At 40.3% G+C, this 23,458-nt stretch overlaps 1 protein-coding gene across 2 annotated transcripts in view; it reads right to left on the bottom strand.

Moving 5' to 3' along the window:
* Positions 1-320: 320 nt before the first annotated feature.
* LOC139755121 (protein argonaute-2-like) overlaps positions 321-23,458 on the bottom strand; it is a 196,267-nt gene continuing 173,129 nt past the window's right edge. For both annotated transcript variants that reach the window (XM_071673262.1, XM_071673261.1), the window contains 3 exons: positions 22,521-22,638; positions 8,995-9,167; positions 321-2,295 (listed from right to left, as the gene is read on the bottom strand). In XM_071673262.1, coding sequence (XP_071529363.1) covers positions 2,148-2,295; positions 8,995-9,167; positions 22,521-22,638 — 439 coding nt within the window. In that variant the 3' untranslated portion in view covers positions 321-2,147. The remainder of the gene's footprint in view (positions 2,296-8,994; positions 9,168-22,520; positions 22,639-23,458) is intronic.

Genomic DNA, 23,458 nt, shown 5'->3' with positions numbered 1-23,458 from the left:
AGATTACTAAAAAATCTAGATAAAATCACTGAATTGTCTAAGAAATTGCAAATACTCTTGCTTCCACTGAAAATCTAACCAAAGGTAAACTTATCTAAATATCCTTTCTGCTTTTGAACTCCTTCACTGCTCCATGCCAACTATAAAATGTATAGAGATTGGCCCTAGAGCTCCATGTATCATGTGATGTCATGATAATTATGTATAGAATCAAATATAACTGCAGATTAACACTCCTTGGCAATGATGCAATATGCATAATCCAAAATATTTAAACTGGCATTCATTCAACACACTTTGCAAGGCATTAAAAAAATCCCAAAAATCCTTTTTTTTTTTCCCCTAAAAATCCAATTTTGGGCATGTAGATGCATGTTAGATTGAAGTGTACACCAATCTTTCCTAAACATTACCTGGCCACATCATGTGTCTAGAGTACAGGGGGCCCACACAAATAATGGAATGAAGAGAGATGGTCAAGAGAAATGTTTTACACAATAGTCAAGTGGTGAGTAACAGTAGTAGGTACTCACACCTCACACCAATAATACATATTCAGATTGGGACCACTTTATAATAGTGATACTTGTATTGGTGCAAATAATATTTCAGAGCAATCACTGACAAACATATGTATGTACACAAAACATGTACAATGTAACACCAAAAATAGCATCATAAATTGATAATCATAATATACGTTCATTTGCTAATAGTAGCATGAATCTCAAAATTTGCTAAGTTTAGATGATTTGTGTACTGTTTTATTATATCAATTACTTTAATTTTCTTTTCACATATTTAGAATAAGATAAAAGCATTTTTTTCATGCTTATTCTGTGTTTCCCATTTTAGTGAGGTAGCATTAAAAACAGACAAATGGGCCTTCATTTGGTTAGGAATAATAAAGGTGGGAAGCATTCTCAGCTTACTGCTTCCACACTCTTCTTAGTAGCCTTCTGAAAAATGGAGATAAATGGGTAATATTCTTCCCATCCTCTATGAAAATGCATTAATTTCACTCACTTGTAGTTTTCAATTATACTTCAGTATACTTATCCATTTTAGATTGTTTTTGAACTAAGGTGCATGTATGACCTATTATTAAAAAACACATATTAGGCCCATATTTCCTTCCTTGTATTACACCAATGCCATTAATCCTGTTCCTCCCTTGCAAACGGGAAGTAGCCCTCTGGGGTCACATGTCATCCTCATATGTTGATGTACTGTACCCACTTGCCTCCAGTTACCAAAAACCATGTACACTTCATCCATGCTATCACTAAAATTCTTTGTTAGAGTATTTTTGGACAAATGTTTTAAAATCAAAAATAAATGAGCATTTGTGAATAACCCCATCAGTTTTGTACAAGTATATTAATCAATTAATAATCTGATTATGTCTAAATTTACTATCAATTTCATTACAAAGGTATAATCCAAATCTTTGTTACTTTTTGGCCCATGAAGATGAAACATGGTTTTGAAATGTTAGCTAAAGAAGATTTTGTCATTACACTTGCTTTTCTTTCTCACATGATTGTAATTTCCAAACAACACATTTATCATTCATACAATAACTTATACTCTAATTCTGTGTTTAAATTATGTTTCTCAATGGTGAAACATATATTTATAACAAACCATGTCCAAAGACAGTACCTATCATTGCATAAAAATATCTATATTACACCTTATGGAAGGGTAACTTCATCTGAATTCCTTCATGAATCTTGCCCACCATGAAAAAACTTCACCATATAAGGATTTCTTTCACATCCTTACGAAGGATAGTGGCATACAACATAGACATTTATATATAACTGATCCAGTACCAAAAATCTGTTAAGTTTAGAAGACTGATATATACATTTCATAACAACAGAACACATTTCACTAACTGGATTCCATAACTTTTGAACACAATGCACTATCTGGAAATAGCAAGAACTAATAATTTACAATATAGTATTTTACTGTAACACTTCAGCAATCTAAATATGAAATTATTCTGGCCATAAGATGTAAGAACTGTATGCTGACAAAACAAAAACTTAATAAACACATACCCACAATAATATTATATACATAAGAAATTAAAATCCTCAGTTTTGCTCATTTCAACTTGTTACTTAAGGAAAAAATTACACAAAGTAAAGTCTAGAGGACATGACATTCTCTCGATCCATTTTAACAGCTCTGGTCATAATGGCATCATTCAGTGCTCTCTCTTCACCAGATTCAACTGAAGACGTGTCACTACTGCAGATGTCATGGATGTGCACTTTTGCCCTGGGAAGAGATTTTAAATTAAGTTAAAACTAGAAACAAAAGGAAACTCAGGACTTGATGGACTGGAAACCTTATTAATGTTATATGAATGAAAAATAATAAAAGGTGCTGCTACTCCCCCTTTACAACAATACATTTTTTCACATTCTATTTCATCTTTTTAATGATACTCAGTTGCTGCCTCCCGCGTCAGCGAGGTAGTGCAAGGAAACAGATGAAAGAATGGCCCAACCCACCCACATACATAAGACACCCACACAGCACATATACATACCTCTACATTTCAACGTATAGATACAAAGACATATACATGTATACACATGTACATATTCATACTTGCTGCCTTCATCCATTCCCATTGCCACCCCGCCACACATGAATGGCACCCCCCTCCTCCTGTGTGTATGCAAGGTTGCACTAGGAAAAGACAACAAAGGCCACATTCGTTCACACTCGGTCTCTAGCTGTCATATGTAATGCACTGAAACACAGCTCCCTTTCCACATCCAGGCCCCACAAAACTTTCATTGGTTTACCCCAGATGCTTCACATGCCCTGGTTCAATCCACTGACAGCACGTCGACCCAAGTATACCAATATACCATCGTGTATGTTCAGGCCCCGATTGCTCAAAATCTTTTTCACTCCATCCTTTCACCTCCAATTTGGTCTCACACTCATCCTTGTTCCCTCCACCTCTGACACATATATCCTCTTTGTCAATCTTTCCTTAATCATTCTCTCCATGTGACCAAACCATTTCAATACACCCTCTTCTGCTCTCAACCACACTCTTTTTATTACCACACATCTCTCTTGCCCTTACATTACTTACTTGATCAAACCACCTCACACTACATATTGTCCTCAAACATCTCATTTCTAAAAAATGAACCCTCCTCCGCACAACTCTATCTATAGCCCATACCTTGCAACCATATAACATTGTTGGAACCACTACTTTCAAACATACCCATTTTTGCTTTCTGAGTTAATGTTCTCGCCTTCCACACATGAAATGACAACCCCCTCCCCCCGCATGTGCACGAGGTAGCACTAATAAAAGACAACAAAGGCCACATTCATTCACACTCATTCTCAAGCTGTCAAGTATGATGCACCGAAACCACAGCTCCCTTTCCACACCCAGGCCCCACAAAGCTTTCCATGGTTTACCCCAGATGCTTCACATGCCCTAGTTCATTCCATTGACAGCACGTCGTTCCTGGTATGCCACATCGTTCCAATTCACTCTATTCCTTGTGCGCCTTTCACCCTCCCGCATATTCAGGCCCTGATCGCTCAAAATCTTTTTCTCTCCTCGTTCCCTCCATCTCTGACACATATATCCTCTTTGTCAATCTTTCCTCACTCATTCTTCAAGTGACCAAACCAATTCAAAACACCCTCTTCTGCTCTCTCAACCACACTCTTTTTATCATCACACATCTCTCTTACCCTTTCATTACTTAATCAAACCACCTCACACCACATATTTTCCTCAAACATCTCATTTCCAGCACATCCACTCTCCTCTGCACAACTCTATCTGTAGCCCACACCTCGCAACCATATAGCATTACTGGAACCACTATTCCTTCAAACATACCCATTTTTGCTTTCCGAGATAATGTTCTCGCCTTCCACACATTCTTCAACGCTCCCAGAACTTTCGCCCACTTCCCCACCCCATGACCCACTTCAGCTTACATGGTTCCATCCACAGCAAAATCCACTCCCAGATATCTAAAATACTTCACTTCCTCCTGTTTTTCTCCATTCAAACTTACCTCTCAATTGACTTGTCCCTCAACCCAACTGTACCTAATAACCTTGCTCTTATTCACCTTTACTCTCAGCTTTCTTTTTTCATACACTACCAAACTCAGTTACCACCTTCTGCAGATTCTCACTCGAATCAGCCATCAGCACTGTATCATCAGTGAACAAAAACTGACTCACTTCCCAAGCTCTCTCATCCACAACAGACTGCATACTTGCCCCTCTCTCTAAAACTCTTGCATTCACCTACCTAACAACCCTATCCGTAAACAAATTAAACTACCATGAAGACATCACGCACCCCTGCCGCAAACCAACATTCACTGGGCACCAATCACATTCCTCTCTTCCTACCCATACACATGCCTTACAACCTTGATAAAAACTTACTCTTAATACCTTCCACAGAGCATCTCTATCAACTCTATCATACGCCTTCTCCAGATACATAAATGCTACATACGAATCCATTTGCTTTTCTAAGTATTTCTCACATACATTCTTCAAAGCAAACACTTGACCCACACATCCTCTACCACTTCTGAAACCACACTGCTCTTCCCCAATCTGATGCTCTGTACATGCCTTCACCCTCTCAATCAATACCCTCCCATATAATTTCCCAGGAATACTCAACAAACTTATACCTCTGTAATTTGAGCACTCACCTTTATCCCCTTTGCCTTTGTACAATGGCACTATGCATGCATTCCGCCAATCCTCAGGCACCTGACCATGAGTCATACATACATTAAATATCCTTACCAACCAGTCAACAACATAGTCACGCCCTTTCTTAATAAATTCCACTGCAATACCATCCAAACCCGCTACCTTGCCAGTTTTCATCTTCCGCAAAGCTTTTACTACCTCTTCTCTGTTTACCAAATCATTCTCCATAACCCTCTCACTTTGCACACCACCTCGACCAAAACACCCTACATCTGCCTACTCTATCATCTAACACTTTCAACAAACCTTCAAGATACTCACTCCATCTCCTTCTCACATCACCACTACTTGTTATCACCTCCCCATTAGCCTCGTTCACCAATGTTCCCATTTGTTCTCTTGACTTACGCACTTTATTTAACTCCTTCCAAAACATCTTTATATTTATTTATTTTGCTTTGTCGCTGTCTCCCGCGTTTGCGAGGTAGCGCAAGGAAACAGACGAAAGAAATGGCCCAACCCACCCCCATACACATGTATGTACATACACGTCCACACACCCAAATATACATACCTATACATCTCAATGTACACATATATATACACACACAGACATATACATATATACACATGTACATAATTCATACTGTCTGCCCTTATTCATTCCCATCGCTACCTTGCCACACATGGAATAACATCCCCCTCCCCACTCATGTGTGCGAGGTAGCGCTAGGAAAAGACAACAAAGGCCCCATTCGTTCACACTCGGTCTCTAGCTGTCATGTAATAATGCCCGAAACCACAGCTCCCTTTCCACATCCAGGCCCCACACAACTTTCCATGGTTTTCCCCAGACGCTTCACATGCCCTGATTCAATCCATTGACAGCACATCGACCCTGGTATACCGCATTGATCCAATTCCCTCTATTCCTTGCCCGCCTTTCACGCTCCTGCAGGTTTAGGCGCCGATCACTCAAAATCTTTTTCACTCCATCTTTCCACCTCCAATTTGGTCTCCCACTTCTCCTCGTTCCCTCCAACTCCTACACATATATCCTCTTGGTCAATCTTTCTTCACTCATTCTCTCCATGTGACCAAACCATTTCAAAACACCCTCTTCTGCTCTCTCAACAACACTTTTTATTTCCACACATCTCTTACCCTTACATTACTTACTCGATCAAACCACCTCACACCACATATTGTCCTCAAACATCTCATTTCCAGCATATCCACCCTCCTGCGCACAACTCTATCCATAACCCACGCCTCGCAACCATACAACATTGTTGGAACCACTATTCCTTCAAACATACCCATTTTTGCTTTCCAAGATAATGTTCTCGACTTCCACACATTCTTCAAGGCTCCCCCACCCTATGATTCACTTCCGCTTCCATGGTTCCATCCGCTGCCAGATCCACTCCCAGATATCTAAAACACTTTACTTCCTCCAGTTTTTCTCCATTCAAACTTACCTCCCAACTGACTTGACCCTCAACCCTACTGTACCTAATAACCTCGCTCTTATTCACATTTACTCTCAACTTTCTTCTTTCACACACTTTACCAAACTCAGTCACCAGCTTCTGTAGTTTCTCACATGAATCAGCCACCAGCGCTGTATCATCAGCGAACAACAACTGACTCACTTTCCAAGCTCTCTCATCCACAACAGACTGCATACTTGCCCCTCTTTCCAAAGCTCTTGCTTTCACCTCCCTAACAACCCCAGCCATAAACAAGTTAAACAACCATGGAGACATCACACACCCCTGCCGCAAACCTACATTCACTGAGAACCAATCACTTTCCTCTCTTCCTACACGTACACATGCCTTACATCCTCGATAAACCTTTTCACTGCTTCTAACAACCCTCCTCCCACACCATATATTCTTAATACCTTCCACAGAGCATCTCTATCAACTCTATCATATGCCTTCTCCAGATCCATAAATGCTACATGCAAATCCATTTGCTTTTCTAAGTATTTCTCACATACATTCTTCAAAGCAAACACCTGATCCACACATCCTCTACCACTTCTGAAACCACACTGCTCTTCCCCAATCTGATGCTCTGTACATGCCTTCACCCTCTCAATCAATACCCTCCCATATAATTTACCAGGAATACTCAACAAACTTATACCTCTGTAATTTGAGCACTCACTCTTATCCCCTTTGCCTTTGTACAATGGCACTATGCACGCATTCCGCCAATCCTCAGGCACCTCACCATGAGTCATACATACATTAAATAACCTTACCAACCAGTCAACAATACAATCACCCCCTTTTTTAATAAATTCCACTGCAATACCATCCAAACCTGCTGCCTTGCTGGCTTTCATCTTCCGCAAAGCTTTCACTACCTCTTCTCTGTTTACCAAATCATTTTCCCTAACCCTCTCACTTTGCACACCACCTCGACCAAAACACCCTATATCTGCCACTCTATCATCAAACACATTCAACAAACCTTCAAAATACTCACTCCATCTCCTTCTCACATCACCACTACTTGTTATCACCTCCCCATTTGCGCCCTTCACTGAAGTTCCCATTTGCTCCCTTGTCTTACGCACTTTATTTACCTCCTTCCAGAACATCTTTTTATTCTCCCTAAAATTTAATGATACTCTCTCACCCCAACTCTCATTTGCCCTTTTTTTCACCTCTTGCACCTTTCTCTTGACCTCCTGTCTCTTTCTTTTATACATCTCCCACTCAATTGCATTTTTTCCCTGCAAAAATCGTCCAAATGCCTCTCTCTTCTCTTTCACTAATACTCTTACTTCTTCATCCCACCACTCACTACCCTTTCTAATCAATCCACCTCCCACTCTTCTCATGCCACAAGCATCTTTTGTGCAATCCATCACTGACTCCCTAAATACATCCCATTCCTCCCCCACTCCCCTTACTTCCATTGTTCTCACCTTTTTCCATTCTGTACTCAGTCTCTCCCGGTACTTCCTCACACAGGTCTCCTTCCCAAGCTCACTTACTCTCACCACCCTCTTCACCCCAACATTCACTCTTCTTTTCTGAAAACCCATACAAATCTTCACCTTAGCCTCCACAAGATAATGATTAGACATCCCTCCAGTTGCACCTCTCAGCACATTAACATCCAAAAGTCTCTCTTTCGCACGCCTGTCAATTAACACGTAATCCAATAACGCTCTCTGGCCATCTCTCCTACTTACATAAGTATACTTATGTATATCTCGCTTTTTAAACCAGGTATTCCCAACCTCCCTGGTTGTTGGCTGCCTACCAACTACTACCTACCTATTTCTTGCATTTTTTCTATTTTGTGTGCATAAGAGACCCATTACGTCTGGTAAAAGAAATGCAAGTAATGTGGGCAAATATACAAGGCAAAACAACAGTTTGGATGTAAATATGCAGGTTATCATATGTGATGAGGCTTTCAACAATTATGCTTACAGCACTGTGGTGGATTCATTTCCAATAATTGTTTGTGCACATTTGACACAAAATGTCTGGAAAAGGGCCTGCTGGTGTTAGTGTTGGTCATGTGAGTGGGCATTTAAGGAAATGCAAGAGGTTGGATGTGAAAATGCAGGTTACAAGGCTTGATCACATCCTCACTATGGAGGGTTTATTACCAATTTTGCCTAGTTTTAAATATGCAACAAACTCATAATGTCAGGAAGAATGTCTGCAAATCTTACTGTTAGTATTCTGTGCAAGCCTGCAAGAAGCATCATTCTGGATGCGACAATTCAGTTTATAAGGCATAGAAATACTGGTTATCTCACACTTCTCTGGCTGAATGCATTGGTAAGTAATGTACTGCAACATGCTGTATACTTTTGATGTCATTATCATTGAAAATTAATGATATTCATAAACTGATTTAAAACAATTATCGTAAGTGCACAATCACTTGTGTAATTACCAACATCCAAACGTAAAAGTGAGCAAAGGTGCTGTCTTTATGTTTTCCATAGGAATTATGCTATAACTGCTCTATTTGGTGCTCGTTTTGATTAACCCTCAGTGACCAGGAATGTATCCTAGAGTATTATTACAATATCTCTGATACAAATTTCCATGAATAACCTAAGGTATAGTTATTAAAACTTTAAACTATGTACACACACTTGCTGATGCATAGAGATCATTCTTTTTACTGAATTCAAGGACAAATATTCAGATTTACCTTACAAATAAAAGTAATTGCTACACATGCAGTTATATAACTAACCTGAATGCAACCAAATGTGCATAATAAGCCGGAGCTGGAATGGATACAGATCGAGTGCAACGAGAATACAAGTGACACATAGAATAGGTGAGCGTCTGCAGAAGATCCATTGAAAAATCACTGTCATCCCAGAGGACATGGTAATGGGTTGGTTTGCTTGTTCCTTGGATACCCTGAGAAAAATATAAGGTATTAATTTTTTTCATCCAACTGTATTTCCACATAAACAACATTAAAAAATTAAATACAGGTACAGTTTAAGGCAACCAAAAATCTACTTAATGAAATAATCTATACAACAAAAGATCTGAGCATTCAAAATTCCCATCAGTATGTTCATTGACAAGTGCTGGGTTAAAAGTTGTGTCAGTCTTAAAGGATTCTCGGTTTAAAGCTTTTGGGGCAAAACATTTAACACAGAATCAGTGCATTATGGTGAAAAATAAATTTCTATTTCATTTCTACACAGTTCTCTTTACCAAATTCTTAACAAAAGCTTGAATTAATCATTACCTAAATATTCTGTACGATCTATGAAAAATATGTGGAATTCTTCAGTGCTTCATGACTCCTTTGCTTAAAATATCTAGATTAACTTTGGTCAGGCTACAATTGCCTTTAGCAAAAAACATTCAACTTATACTCAGTGAAAGATATAGTAAACTGTATTCTCTGTGCAACTTTTCTTCAGATTTCTCATAGGCTCTTACTTAATTCCCAAATAATAATTATCTACATGATTGCACATATTAAGACAGGGTTTTCAATTCCTCCAAATTTCGTAAATTCTTTTCCTCGACTCTTATTTTCCCTTTCATAATCCGCTTTATATCTACATAAAGGCCTTGTCTTGATATGGACTTCTGTCCATAACTGAAGCCTCCAATGTATGTATATAAGCATATATATATATATACTCATTTAGGGGAGAAAGAATACTTCCCATGTATTCCCTGCGTGTCGTAGAAGGTGACCAAAAGGCAAGGGAGCAGGGGCTGGAAATCCTCCCCTCTCGTTTTTTTTTTTAATTTTCCAAAAGAAGGAACAGAGAATGAGGCCAGGTGAGGATATTCCCTCAGAGGCCCAGTCCTCTGTTCTTAACACTACCTTGCTAACGCGGGAAATGGCGAATAGTTTGAAAGAAAGAAAGATTTATTCATGTAATATACTTTGTCACTGTCTCCCGCGTTAGCGAGGTAGCGCAAGGAAACAGACGACAGAATGGCCCAACCCACCCACATACTCATGTATATACATATACGTCCACACATGAACATATACATACCTATACATCTCAACGTATACATATATATATACACACAGAAATATACATATATATACACATGTACGTAATTCATACTTTTTTTTTTTTTTTGCTTTGTCGCTGTCTCCCGCGTTTGCGAGGTAGTGCAAGGAAACAGACGAAAGAAATGGCCCAACCCACCCCCATACACATGTATATACATACGTCCACACACGCAAATATACATACCTACACAGCTTTCCATGGTTTACCCCAGACGCTTCACATGCCCTGATTCAATCCACTGACAGCACGTCAACCCCGGTATACCACATCCATCCAATTCACTCTATTCCTTGCCCTCCTTTCACCCTCCTGCATGTTCAGGCCCCGATCACACAAAATCTTTTTCACTCCATCTTTCCACCTCCAATTTGGTCTCCCACTTCTCCTCGTTCCCTCCACCTCCGACACATATATCCTCTTGATCAATCTTTCCTCACTCATTCTCTCCATGTGCCCAAACCATTTCAAAACACCCTCTTCTGCTCTCTCAACCACGCTCTTTTTATTTCCACACATCTCTCTTATCCTTACGTTACTTACTCGATCAAACCACCTCACACCACACATTGTCCTCAAACATCTCATTTCCAGCACATCCATCCTCCTGCGCACAACTCTATCCATAGCCCACGCCTCGCAACCATACAACATTGTTGGAACCACTATTCCTTCAAACATACCCATTTTTGCTTTCCGAGATAATGTTCTCGACTTCCACACATTCTTCCAAGGCTCCCAGGATTTTCGCCCCCTCCCCCACCCTATGATCCACTTCCGCTTCCATGGTTCCATCCGCTGCCAGATCCACTCCCAGATATCTAAAACACTTTACTTCCTCCAGTTTTGCTCCATTCAAACTTACCTCCCAATTGACTTGACCCTCAACCCTACTGTACCTAATAACCTTGCTCTTATTCACATTTACTCTTAACTTTCTTCTTTCACACACTTTACCAAACTCAGTCACCAGCTTCTGCAGTTTCTCACATGAATCAGCCACCAGCGCTGTATCATCAGCAAACAATAACTGACTCACTTCCCAAGCTCTCTCATCCCAACAGAATGCATACTTGCCCCTCTTACCAAAACTCTTGCATTTACCTCCCTAACAACCCCATCCATAAACAAATTAAACAACCATGGAGACATCACACACCCCTGCCGCAAACCTACATTCACTGAGAACCAATCACTTTCCTCTCTTCCTACCATACACATGCCTTACATCCTCGATAAAAACTTTTCACTGCTTCTAACAACTTGCCTCCCACACCGTATATTCTTAATACCTTCCACAGAGCATCTCTATCAACTCTATCATATGCCTTCTCCAGATCCATAAATGCTACATACAAATCCATTTGCTTTTCTAAGTATTTCTCACATACATTCTTCAAAGCAAACACCTGATCCACACATCCTCTACCACTTCTGAAACTACACTGCTCTTCCACAATCTGATGCTCTGTACATGCCTTCACCCTCTCAATTAATACCCTCCCATATAATTTACCAGGAATACTCAACAAACTTATACCTCTGTAATTTGAGCACTCACTCTTATCCCCTTTGCCTTTGTACAATAGCACTATGCACGCATTCCGCCAATCCTCAGGCACCTCACCATGAGTCATACATACATTAAATAACCTTACCAACCAGTCAATAATACAGTCACCCCCTTTTTTAATAAATTCCACTGCAATACCATCCAAACCTGCTGCCTTGCCGGCTTTCATCTCCCGCAAAGCTTTTACTACCTCTTCTCATACTGTCTGCTCTTATTCATTCCCGTCACCACCCTGCCACACATGAAATGACAGCCCCCTCACCCCGCATGTGCGCGAAGTAGCGCTAGAAAAAGACAACAAATGCCACATTCGTTCACACTCAGTCTCTAGCTGTCATGTATAATGCACCGAAACCACAGCTCCCTTTCCACATCCAAGCTCCATAAAACTTTCCATGGTTTTACCCAGACGCTTCACATGCCCTGGTTCAATCCATTGACAGCACGTCGACCCCAGTATACCACATTGTTCCAATTCACTCTATTCCTTGCACGCCTTTCACCCTCCTGCATGTTCAGGCCCCAATCACTCAAAATCTTTTTCACTCCATCTTTCCACCTCCAATTTAGTCTCCCACTTCTTGTTCCCTCCACCTCTGACACTTATATCCTCTTGGTCAATCTTTCCTCACTCATTCTCTCCATGTGACCAAACCATTTCAAAACACCCTCTTCTGCTTTCTCAACCACACTCTTTTAATTACCACACTCTCTCCATGTGACCAAACCATTTCAAAACACTCTCTTCTGCTCTCTCAACCACACTCTTTTAATTACCACACATCTCTCTTACCCTTTCATTACTTACTCGATCAAACCACCTCACACCACATATTGTCCTCAAACAGCTCATTTCCAGCATATCCACCCTCCTCTGCACAACTCTATCTATAGCCCATGCCTCGCAACCATATAACATTGTTGGAACCACTACTCCTTCAAACATAGCCATTTTTGCTTTCCAAGATAACATTCTCAATTTCCACACATTTTTCAAAGCTCCCAGAACTTTCGCCTCCTCCCCCACCCTATGATTCATTTCCACTTCCATGGTTCCATCCGCTGCCACATCCACTCCCAGATATCTAAAACACTTCACTTTCTCCACTTTTTCTCCATTCAAACTTACCTCCCAATTGACTTGTCCCTCAACCCTACTGTACCTAACAACCTTGCTCTTATTCACATTTACTCGCAGCTTTCTTCTTTCACAAACTTTACCAAACTCAGTCACCAGCTTCTGCAGTTTCTCCCATGAATCAGCCACCAGTGCTGTATCATCAGCGATCAACAACTGACTCACTTCCCAAGCTCCCTCATCCACAACAGACTGCATACTTGCCCCTCTTTCCAAAACTCTTGCATTCACCTCCATAACAACCCCATCCATAAACAAATTAAACAGCCATGGAGACATCATGCACCCCTGCCACAAACCAACATTCACTGAGAACCAATCACTTTCCTCTCTTCCTACATGTACACATGCCTTAAATCCTCGATAAAAACTCTTCACTGCTTCTAACAACTTGCCTCCCACCCCAAATATTCTTAATACCTTCCACAGAGCACAGAGCACATGAAATACCAACCCCCTCCCTCAAATGTGCACGAGGTAGCCCTACGAAAAGACAACAAAGGCCACATTCGTTCACACTCAGTCTCTAGCTATCAGTTAGAGTTAATAACTGAGATGGCATTACTCCAGTCAATACAATGATCATAGTTTTTAACGTGATTAAACAAGGCATTTGATTCTTGTCCCATTCTTATACTATATTTATGTTGCTTAAGTCTAACAGAAAGATCCTTACCAGTCTGCCCAACATAAAATTTATCACAATTTCCTCATGGCACTTTATAGATGCATCCAAGAGAATTTTCTGGTGAATTCCTGATTAGGATATTCTTTATAGTATTATTGTTGCTGAAGGCAACATTTACATTAAAGGATTTAAGCAACATGGGAAGTAAAGTAAAATTATCATCAAAAGGGAGAACTAAAAGATTGTTGGTGACAATGGGAGGTTTGGGCTCAATTCTATAAAATTATTTCTTTGCTAACTTAAGGGATTTATCAATGAAAGATCTAGGGTACTTTAACTTAGATCCAATAGAATATATCTTCTCAAACTCATCATCAATAAACTCTGGACTGCAAATACATAATGCCCCAAGGAACATAGACTGAAATGATGATAATTTTAATCTGTCATGTTGAGATGAGTAATAATGGATATATGAGCATACATTGGTAGGTTTTCTGTATATGCTAAACTTAAACTTGTTTCCTTGCATGTTACCAACCTAAAAATGGTAACATACCATTATTTTCATTTTCTACAGTACATTTGATGGGAGGTACTAAATTGTTAAGGGGAGAAATATTTGTAAATTTTCATTTGTTGGCCAAACACAAAGAACATCATCTACATACCTAAACCAAATTGCATTAGAAGGTAAGATATTCTTTAGTAATTCTGTTTCAAAAAATTCCATATAAAGATTACTTAGTACAGGTGAAAGAGGGTTACCCAACTGCCATACCAAATTTTTGAGCATAATAATCTCCAATGAACTGAAATACACAGTCTTTTATACACAATTTTATCAGTTCAATGAAAACAGACAGTGAAACAGGTAAATGAATATCATACCATACAAGACTTAAATTGACATTGTTTAACTTGTTGACTAAATCTACATTGTTCATGATATCAGAATTTGGTACCTTACCCACTAAAGGGCTTAATAAAGAAACTAAACATTTTGACAATTTATATGTGATGGAGCCTACTGAACTCACTATAGGTCTTGCTGGAAAATACTGTTTATGTGTTTTGATATGTCCATACATATATTGCAATGAAGGGGACAAAGATGACAAACTTTTGATAAGAGAACTATTACCTTTCAACAACAACTTCATTTCTTTATTGAAATGGGAATTAACTGCTTCTAAGGAATTTTTACTAAGTTTAGAATATGTTGTGTCATCATTTAAAAGATCATTAATTTTAGATAAATAGTTACTTTTGTCTAAAATCACAACAGTGTTAGCCTTATCTGCTTTAGTAATATGTATATCTTGTCTTTTTTGAAGGTGTTAATAGCTCTTATAAATCTTTTAGGGCAATTAGGTTCCACTGGAGCCTATTTGCCCAGATAAAAACTTTTCACTGCTTCTAGCAACTTACCTCCCACACCATATACTCTTAATACCTTCCTCAGAGCATCTCTATCAACTCTTATCATATGCCTTCTCCAGATCCATAAATGATACATACAAATCCATTTGCTTTTCTAAGTATTTCTCACATACATTCTTCAAAGAGAATTCCTGATTCACACATCTACCTCTTCTGAAACCACAATGCTCTTCCCCAGTCTGATGCTCTGTACATGCCTTGACCCTTTCAATCAATACCCTCCCATATAATTTCCCAGGAATACTCAACAAACTTATACCTCTGTAATTTGAACACTCACCTTTATCCCTTTGCCTTTGTACAATGGCACTATCTATGCATTCCGCCAATCCTGAGGCACTTCACCATGAACCATACATACAGAATATCCTCACCAACCAGCCAACAACACAGTCACCACTTTCTTAATACATTCCCCTGCATTACCATCCAAACCTGACGCCTTGCCTACTTTCATCTTACGCATAGCTTTCACTACCTCTTCTCTGTTTATCAAACTTTTCTCCCTGACCCTCTCACTTTGCACACCACCTTGACCAAAACACCCTATATGTGCCACTCTATCATCACACACATTCAACAAACCTTCAAACTACTCACTCCATCTCCTCACTTCACCACTATTTGTTATCACCTCCCCATTAGCCCCCTTCACCGATGTTCCCATTTGTTCTCTTGTCTTATGCACTTTATTTACCTCCTTCCAAAACATCTTTTTATTCTCCCTAAAATTTAATGATACTCTCTCACCCCAACTTTCATTGCCCTCTTTTTTTGCCTATTTCCCTGCAAAAATCTTCCAAATGCCTCTCCCTTCTCTTTCACTACCAATCTTACTTCATCCCACCACTCACTACCCTTCTAATAATGCTACACTGCCACCTTTCTCATGCTACAGGCATCTATTGCGCAAGTCATCACTGCTTCCATAAATACATCCCAATCCTCCCCAACCGCTCTTACGTCCTTTGCTCTCACCTTTTTCCATTTTGCACTCAATCTCTAATGGTAATTCCTCACACAAGTCTCCATTCCAAGCTCACTTACTCTTACCACTCTCTTCGCCCCAACATTCTCTCTTCTCTCCTGAAAACCTCCGCAAATCTTCACCTTTGCCTCCAAAATATAATGATCAAGCATCCCTCCAGTTATCCCTCTCAGCACATTAACATCCAAAAGTCTCTCTTTCATGCACCTATCAATCAACAAGTAATCCAATAATGCTCTCTGGCCATCTCTTCTACTTACTTATGTATACTTATGTATATCTATCCCTGGGGATAGAGGAGAAAGAATACTTCCCACGTATTCCTCATGTGTTGTAGAAGGCGACTAAAGGGGACGGGAGCGGGGGGCTAGAAACCCTCCCCTCCTTCTATTTTAACATTCTAAAAGGGGAAACAGAAGGAGTCGCGGGGAGTGCTCATCATCCTCGAAGACTCAGATGTGGGTGTCTAAATGTGTGTGGATGTAACCAAGATGAGAAAAAAGGAGATAGGTAGTATATTTGAGGAAAGGAACCTGGATGTTTTGGCTCTGAGTGAAACAAAGCTCAAGGGTAAAGGGGAAGGGTGGTTTGGGAATGTCTTGGGAGTAAAGTCAGGGCTAAGTTAGTGAGAGGACAAGAGCAAGGGAAGGAGTAGCACTACTCCTGAAACAGGAGTGGTGGGAGTATGTGATAGAGTGTAAGAAAGTAAACTCTAGACTGATATGGGTAAAACTGAAAGTGTATGGAGAGAGATGGGTGATTACTTTTGCATATGCACCTGGGCATGAGAAGAAAGATCATGAGAGGCAAGTGTTCTGGGAGCAGCTGAGTGAGTGTGTTAGTAGTTTTGATGCATGAGACCGGGTTACAGTGATGGGTGATTTGAATGCAAAGGTGATTAATGTGGCAGTTGAGGGAATAATTGGTGTACATGGGGTGCTCAGTGTTGTAAATGGAAATGGTGAAGAGCTTGTAGATTTATGTGCTGAAAAAGGACTGGTGATTGGGAATACCTGGTTTAAAAAGCGAGATATACATAAGTATACGTATGTAAGTAGGAGAGATGGCCAGAGAGTGTTACTGAATTACGTGTTAATTGATAGGCGCATGAAAGAGAGACTTTTGGATGTTAATAAGCTGAGAGGTGCAACTGGAGGGGTGTCTGATCATTATCTTGTGGAGGCGAAGGTGAAGATTTGTAGAGGTTTTAAGAAAAGAAGAGAGAATGTTGGGGTGAAGAGAGTGGTGAGAGTAAGTGAGCTTGGAAAGGAGACTTGTGTGAGGAAGTACCAGGAGAGACTGAGTACAAAATGGAAAAAGGTGAGAACAAAGGACGTAAGGGGAGTGGGGGAGGAATGGGATGTATTTAGGGAAGCAGTGATGGCTTGAGCAAGAGATCCTTGTGGCATGAGAAGCATGGGAGGTGGGCAGATTAGAAAGGGTAGCGAGTGGTGGGATGAAGAAGTAAGATTATTAGTGAAAGAGAAGAGAGAGGCATTTGGACGATTTTTGCAGAAAATAATGCAAATGACTGGGAGATGTATAAAAGAGAGGCAGGAGATTAAGAGAAAGGTGCAAGAGGTGAAAAAGAGGGCAAATGAGAGTAGGAGAGACTATCATTAAATTTTAGGGAGAATAAAAAGATGTTTTGGAGGGAGGTAAATAAAAAGCGTAAGACAAGGGAACAAATGAGAAATTCAGTGGAGGGGGATAATGGGGAGGTGATAACAAGTAGTGGTGATGCGAGGAGATGGAGTGAGTATTTTGAAGGTTTGTTGAATGTGTTTGATGATAGAGTGGCAGATATAGGCTGTTTTGGTCAAGGTGGTGTGCAAAGTGAGAGGGTGAGGGAGAATGATTTGGTAAACAGAGAGGAGGAAGTAAAAGCTTTGCAGAAGATGAAAGCTGGCAAGGCAGTGGGTTTGGATGGTATTGCAGTGGAATTCATTAAAAAAGGGGGTGACTGTATTGTTGACTGGTTGGTATGTTTATTTAATGTATGTATGACTCATGGTGAGGTGCCTGAGGATTGAAGGAATGCTTGCATAATGACATTGCGTAAAGGTAAAGGGGATAAAAGTGAGTGTTCAAATTACAGAGGTATAAGTTTGTTGAGTATTCCAGGGAAATCATATGGGAGGGTATTGATTGAGAGGGTGAAGGCATGTACAGAGCATCAGATTGGGGAAGAGCAGTGTGGTTTTAGAAGTGGTAGAGGATGTGTATATCAGGTGCTTGCTTTGAAGAATGTATGTGAGAAAGAAAAGCAAATGGATTTGTATGTAGCATTTATGGATCTGGAGAAGGCATATGACAGAGTTGATAGAGATGCTCTGTGGAAGATATCATGAATATATGGTGTGGGGGCAAGTTGTTAGAAGCAGTGAAAATTTTATTGAGGATGTAAGGCATGTGTACATGTAGGAAGAAAGTGATTGGTTCTCAGTGAATGTTGGTTTGCGGCAGGGGTGTGTGACGGTTGTTCAATTAGTTTATGGATGGGGTTGTTAGGGAGGTGAATGCAAGAGTTTTGGAAAGAGGGGCAAGTATGCAGTCTGTTGTGGATGAGAGAGCTTGGGAAGTGAGTCAGTTGTTGTTCGCTGATGATACAGCGCTGGTGGCTGATTCATGGGAGAAACTGCAGAATCTGGTGACTGAGTTTGGTAAAGTGTGTGAAAGAAGAAAGTTGAAAATAAATGTGAATAAGAGCAAGGTTATTAGGTACAGTAGGGATGAGGGACAAGTCAACTGGGAGGTAAGTTTGAATGGAGAAAAACTGGTGGAAGTGAAGTGTTTTAGATATCTGGGAGAGGATTTGGCAGTGGATGGAACCATGGAAGTGGAAGTGAATCATAGGGTGGGGGAGGGGGCAAAAGTTCTGGGAGCATTAAAGAATGTGTGGAAGTCGAGAGCATTATCTCGGAAAGCAAAAATGGGTATATTTGAAGGAATAGTGGTTCCAACAATGTTATATGGTTGCGAGGCGTGGGCTATAGACAGAGTTGTGCGCAGGAGGGTGGATGTGCTGGAAATGAGATGTCTGAGGAAAATGTGTGGTGTGAGGTGGTTTGATCAAGTAAGTAATAATAGGGTAAGAGAGATGTGTAGTAATAAAAAGAGTATGGTTGAGAGAACAGAAGAGGGTGTTTTGAAATGGTTTGGCCACATGGAGAGAATGAGTGAGGAAAGATTGACCAAGAGAATATATGTATCAGAGGTGGAGGGAACGAGGAGAAGTGGGAGAAAATATTGGAGGTGGAAAGATGGAGTGAAAAAGATTTTGAGTGATCGGGGCCTGAACATGCAGGAGGGTGAAAGGCGTGCAAGGAATAGAGTGAATTGGGACGATGTGGTACATGGGTCGACGTGCTGTCAATGGATTGAACCAGGGTGTGTGAAGCATCTGGGGTAAACCATGGAAAGCTCTGTGGGGCCTGAATGCGGAAAGGGAGCTGTGGTTTCAGTGCATTATACATGACAGCTAGACACTGAGTGTGAAATGTGGCCTTTGTTGTCTTTTCCTAGCAATACCTCGCGCACATGCGCGGGGAGGGGGTTGTTATTTCATGTGTGGTGGGGTGGCAATGGGAATGAATAAAGGCAGACAGTATGAATTATGTACATGTGTATATATGTATATGTCTGTGTGTATATATATGTATACGTTGAGATGTACAGGAATGTATATTTGAGTGTGTGGACGTGTATGTATATATATTTTGCGACAAAGCAAAATAAATAAATAAATAAATATTTCTCTTTTTAAACCAGGTATCCCCAATCATCAGTCCTTTTTCAGAACACAAATCTATGAGCTCTTACCCATTTCCAACACTGAACACCCCACGTACACCAATTATACCCTCAACTACCACACTACTCACCTTTGCATTCAAATCACCCATCACTATAACCTGGTCTCAAGCATCAAACTGCTAACACTCACTCAGCTGCTCCCAAGTCATCTGCCTCTCATGATCTCTTCTCATGACCAGGTGCATAAGCAGAAATAATCACCCATCTCTCTCCATCACTTTCAGTTTTACCCATATCAATCTAGAGTTTACTTTCTTACACTCTATCACATACTCCCACAACTCATGTTCCAGGAGTTGTGCTACTCATTCCTTTGCTCTTGTCCTCTCACCAACCCCTGACTTTACTCCCAAGACATTCCCAAACTACTCTTTCCCTTTACCCTTGAGCTTCGTTTCACTCAGAGCCAAAACATCCAGGTTCCTTTCCTCAAACATGCCACCTATCTCTCCTTTTCCTCATCTTGGTTACATCCACACACATCTAGACACCCCAATCTGAGCCTTCGAGGAGGATGAGCACTCCCCGCGTGACTCCTTCTGTTTCCCCTTTTAGAAAGTTAAAACACAAGGAGGGGAGGGTTTCTAGCCCCCGGTCCCATTCCTTTTAGTCACCTTCCACAACACGTGGGGAATGCATGGGAAGAATTCTTTCTCCCCTATCCCCAGGGATAAAGGAATCAGTGAAAATATGGATTTTGTAAAACCATACAAAGTGAAAGAAAGTGTACTTTGGATATACGGGAAAAAGATTGGAAGAAGAGATTTTAAGTACCTAGGAGCTATCTTGGGTAAGAGTGGAAGGAAAGATACGGAGAGCAGTACAAGGTAGAAGAATCAATGAGTCACTTAATAGAATAATGAAGGGTAGAGGTGTAAGTATGGCAGTGAAGAGAGGATTAATAGACAGCACAGTCCTCCCAACCCCGACTTATGCAGCCAAAACATGGGCATGGAATAAGTCACAGAGGTCAAGAATCCAGGCTGTGGAAATTAGCTATTTGAGAAGAGCAAGTGGTGTGACTAGATAGAATGAAGAAAGAAGTGAAAGGGTATATGGGAGATGTGGTATGGCAAGGAATGCAAAGGGAATGAATTGTTGAGAGGTAGAATGGGTGAAACAATACTTTGAAGGGGTTTGGGCATGTGGAAAGAATGCAAGATTGGGAGTTTACAAGGAGAGTGTACGATGGTACATTTCAAGGGGTTGGTGTGTGGAAGACCACCTGTGACATGGGCAAATAGGGTGGAGGAATACTGGAGGGAGAAAAATGGTTGAAGAATACGTGGAATGGTGTATGTGAGGGAGGAATGCAAGGACAGGGATAAATGGAGACTTTTGCCTTGGCCAATAGAGGTTTTTTTCCTTTAGAGGTTATTTTTCCTTAAAGGCTCCATCATCTGTTCTCGATGCTACTTCACTCACACAGGATATACAGAACAAGTATGAAAGTAAAGTAATATTCAAGTGGACTTATGGTTTTGCTTTCAACTACTCTAACTTGTAAATCAAGTCATGTGTTTTCCTCCAGAAGAGAAAGTGCTTTGCCTCATTCAAAGCAAAGTGCTTCTTTAAAAGTTTGTATCCATTACTACAGGCAAATTAACACTGATCTAACATCAAATAACTGCTCAGATCAAGACTATTAAAAACTTTATTAATTTTCCATGATTGTATTAAATCATCTTTTAACGTTCACTTTTCTAAGGCAAACATATGAAGTCTCAACCATACTCTCCCTAAATAGTCTCTTTTCAAGAAGGGTAACCAAAATATAACACAACATTCAGGAGGTAGTAGCTGGTAGGCAGCCAACAACCAGGGAGGTATTTTACCAGTACTACCCACCTGGATATTGGGAAGGTTAGTGACATATGCTTAGAGAGCCAGCACTTCAGCAGTTGTCAAGTTGCACTCCTCTCTGACCCAGGTAGCTGTCTTTTCTTTCTGCCTCACTAATAAGTGGACTACTGGCATTCTGTCCACCAACATACAATCTCTCCTCGTCATACCTAACACTTGACAACACTTACCTCACACAGCTCAATCTTCATAACTCTAGATTTCCCTGAGGTGAGCACTATGTGCTAGCCCTGCCCTTTGGCAAAATGGTAAGAGCAGTAGATAAAAGTACTACATAGGAACATTTAAGCAGGAGCTTTAGGGAGAAATTTTAGGAAGTAGTAGTTGGAAGGAGCATTAGATAGTAGTCAGAAGAAACATTAGGCAGCAGTCTTAGCAAACACTGCCCAAGAGCTGCCCTCTGTCAGTGGCCTGTTAAGCATGAGGCACTAAAGGCTATGAAGTGGCACTGGAGACTCTATTGCCATGGCCACCCCTTTGAGGGAGTTCCAATTGGAATGGGCATTAGAGATATAGATAGACAGATAGATTCAGTATATTCATGAGAATGAAGATCAGTTTCTTAAGACATGAATTCTAGTAACTTACCAATAAAGCCTTACTTTCTGTTTGTCTTTCTTACTGTTTCTGTACACAGCTTACTTGGCTTTGGTTTATCAGAGATTAATGTAACCAAGTCTTTTTCCTTATTCAATCTAGTTAACAGAGTTCACCTTCACCTTTTCTCATTTTTTCTATTGATTCATCAATGATGTCTTTCTTGCAACTTACCTGATGTGAACAGAGATAAAAATCTCTTTCAGATGGATGAATGATGTCAGTGTCCACTGTTGTTCCTGGAGGAATATTTTTTGACTTACCAACACCATCCCTTTCTTGGCAGAATAATCTACAAGGAAAAAATTGCCCATAAGAAAGTGCACATATATTTACATATAAAATTAAATTGTAAAACATCAGGATTGAACTAATTCTGCTACAGCAAAGTAACCTATAGGAATGCTGCAACAATGGGGCAATTACAGGTAGGATCTATAGTTTTAAGAAAAGAATGAGGTAACCATAGCAGGTTCAAGGGTATTCATAGGAGGTTCATTACAGAGATATATGGGTCAGCTCTATCAGTAACAACAGCCCATCTGGCTAGGAGAGTGTGCATATAAACAGGGTTGGAATGCTTGGTGATACAAGAGAAAATCTTCTCGCAATATTTTCTTTCCACGAGAGATGAAAATCAATGCCCTGCAGGAGAGTCCAACTGAGCCAAACGCTCAGATGTAGTCTTTGTACCTTCTTCACACAAATTTTCTCCCCCCAAGTCATGACTTTATTGCTCCTGTTCAGGCGTCTGTCACATCAGACACATAGTGTACTGGTCCTTGAAACTCTTTCCATCACTTAATCCTACTCCACAATAATTTCTGCTTAAGAGCACAACAAAGTTAGTCTTTGTAAAATGAAGCAAACCATAAAGAGAAAATTTTTTGTTGTGACTTATGCTGATAACTCTTTCTCGGTAAAGTATACGACAGTCAAGTGGAATGCTTTATGGAATGTGCTAAGGATATAGTGGGTAGGGGAACAACTGTTAGATGATGTAAAAGCCTTCTACTGAAGATCACATTCAAGTATAAGGGTGGATGGAGAGTTGAGTGAACGTTTGGGAGAATGTGGGTGTGAAGCAGGACAGTGTGATGTCACTATGGCTT

This window comes from Panulirus ornatus, chromosome 18, assembly GCF_036320965.1.
Source record: "Panulirus ornatus isolate Po-2019 chromosome 18, ASM3632096v1, whole genome shotgun sequence".
Classification (NCBI taxonomy): domain Eukaryota; kingdom Metazoa; phylum Arthropoda; class Malacostraca; order Decapoda; family Palinuridae; genus Panulirus; species Panulirus ornatus.
Note: the sequence above shows the minus strand (reverse complement) of the source record. Positions and strands in the feature narration are given on the sequence as shown.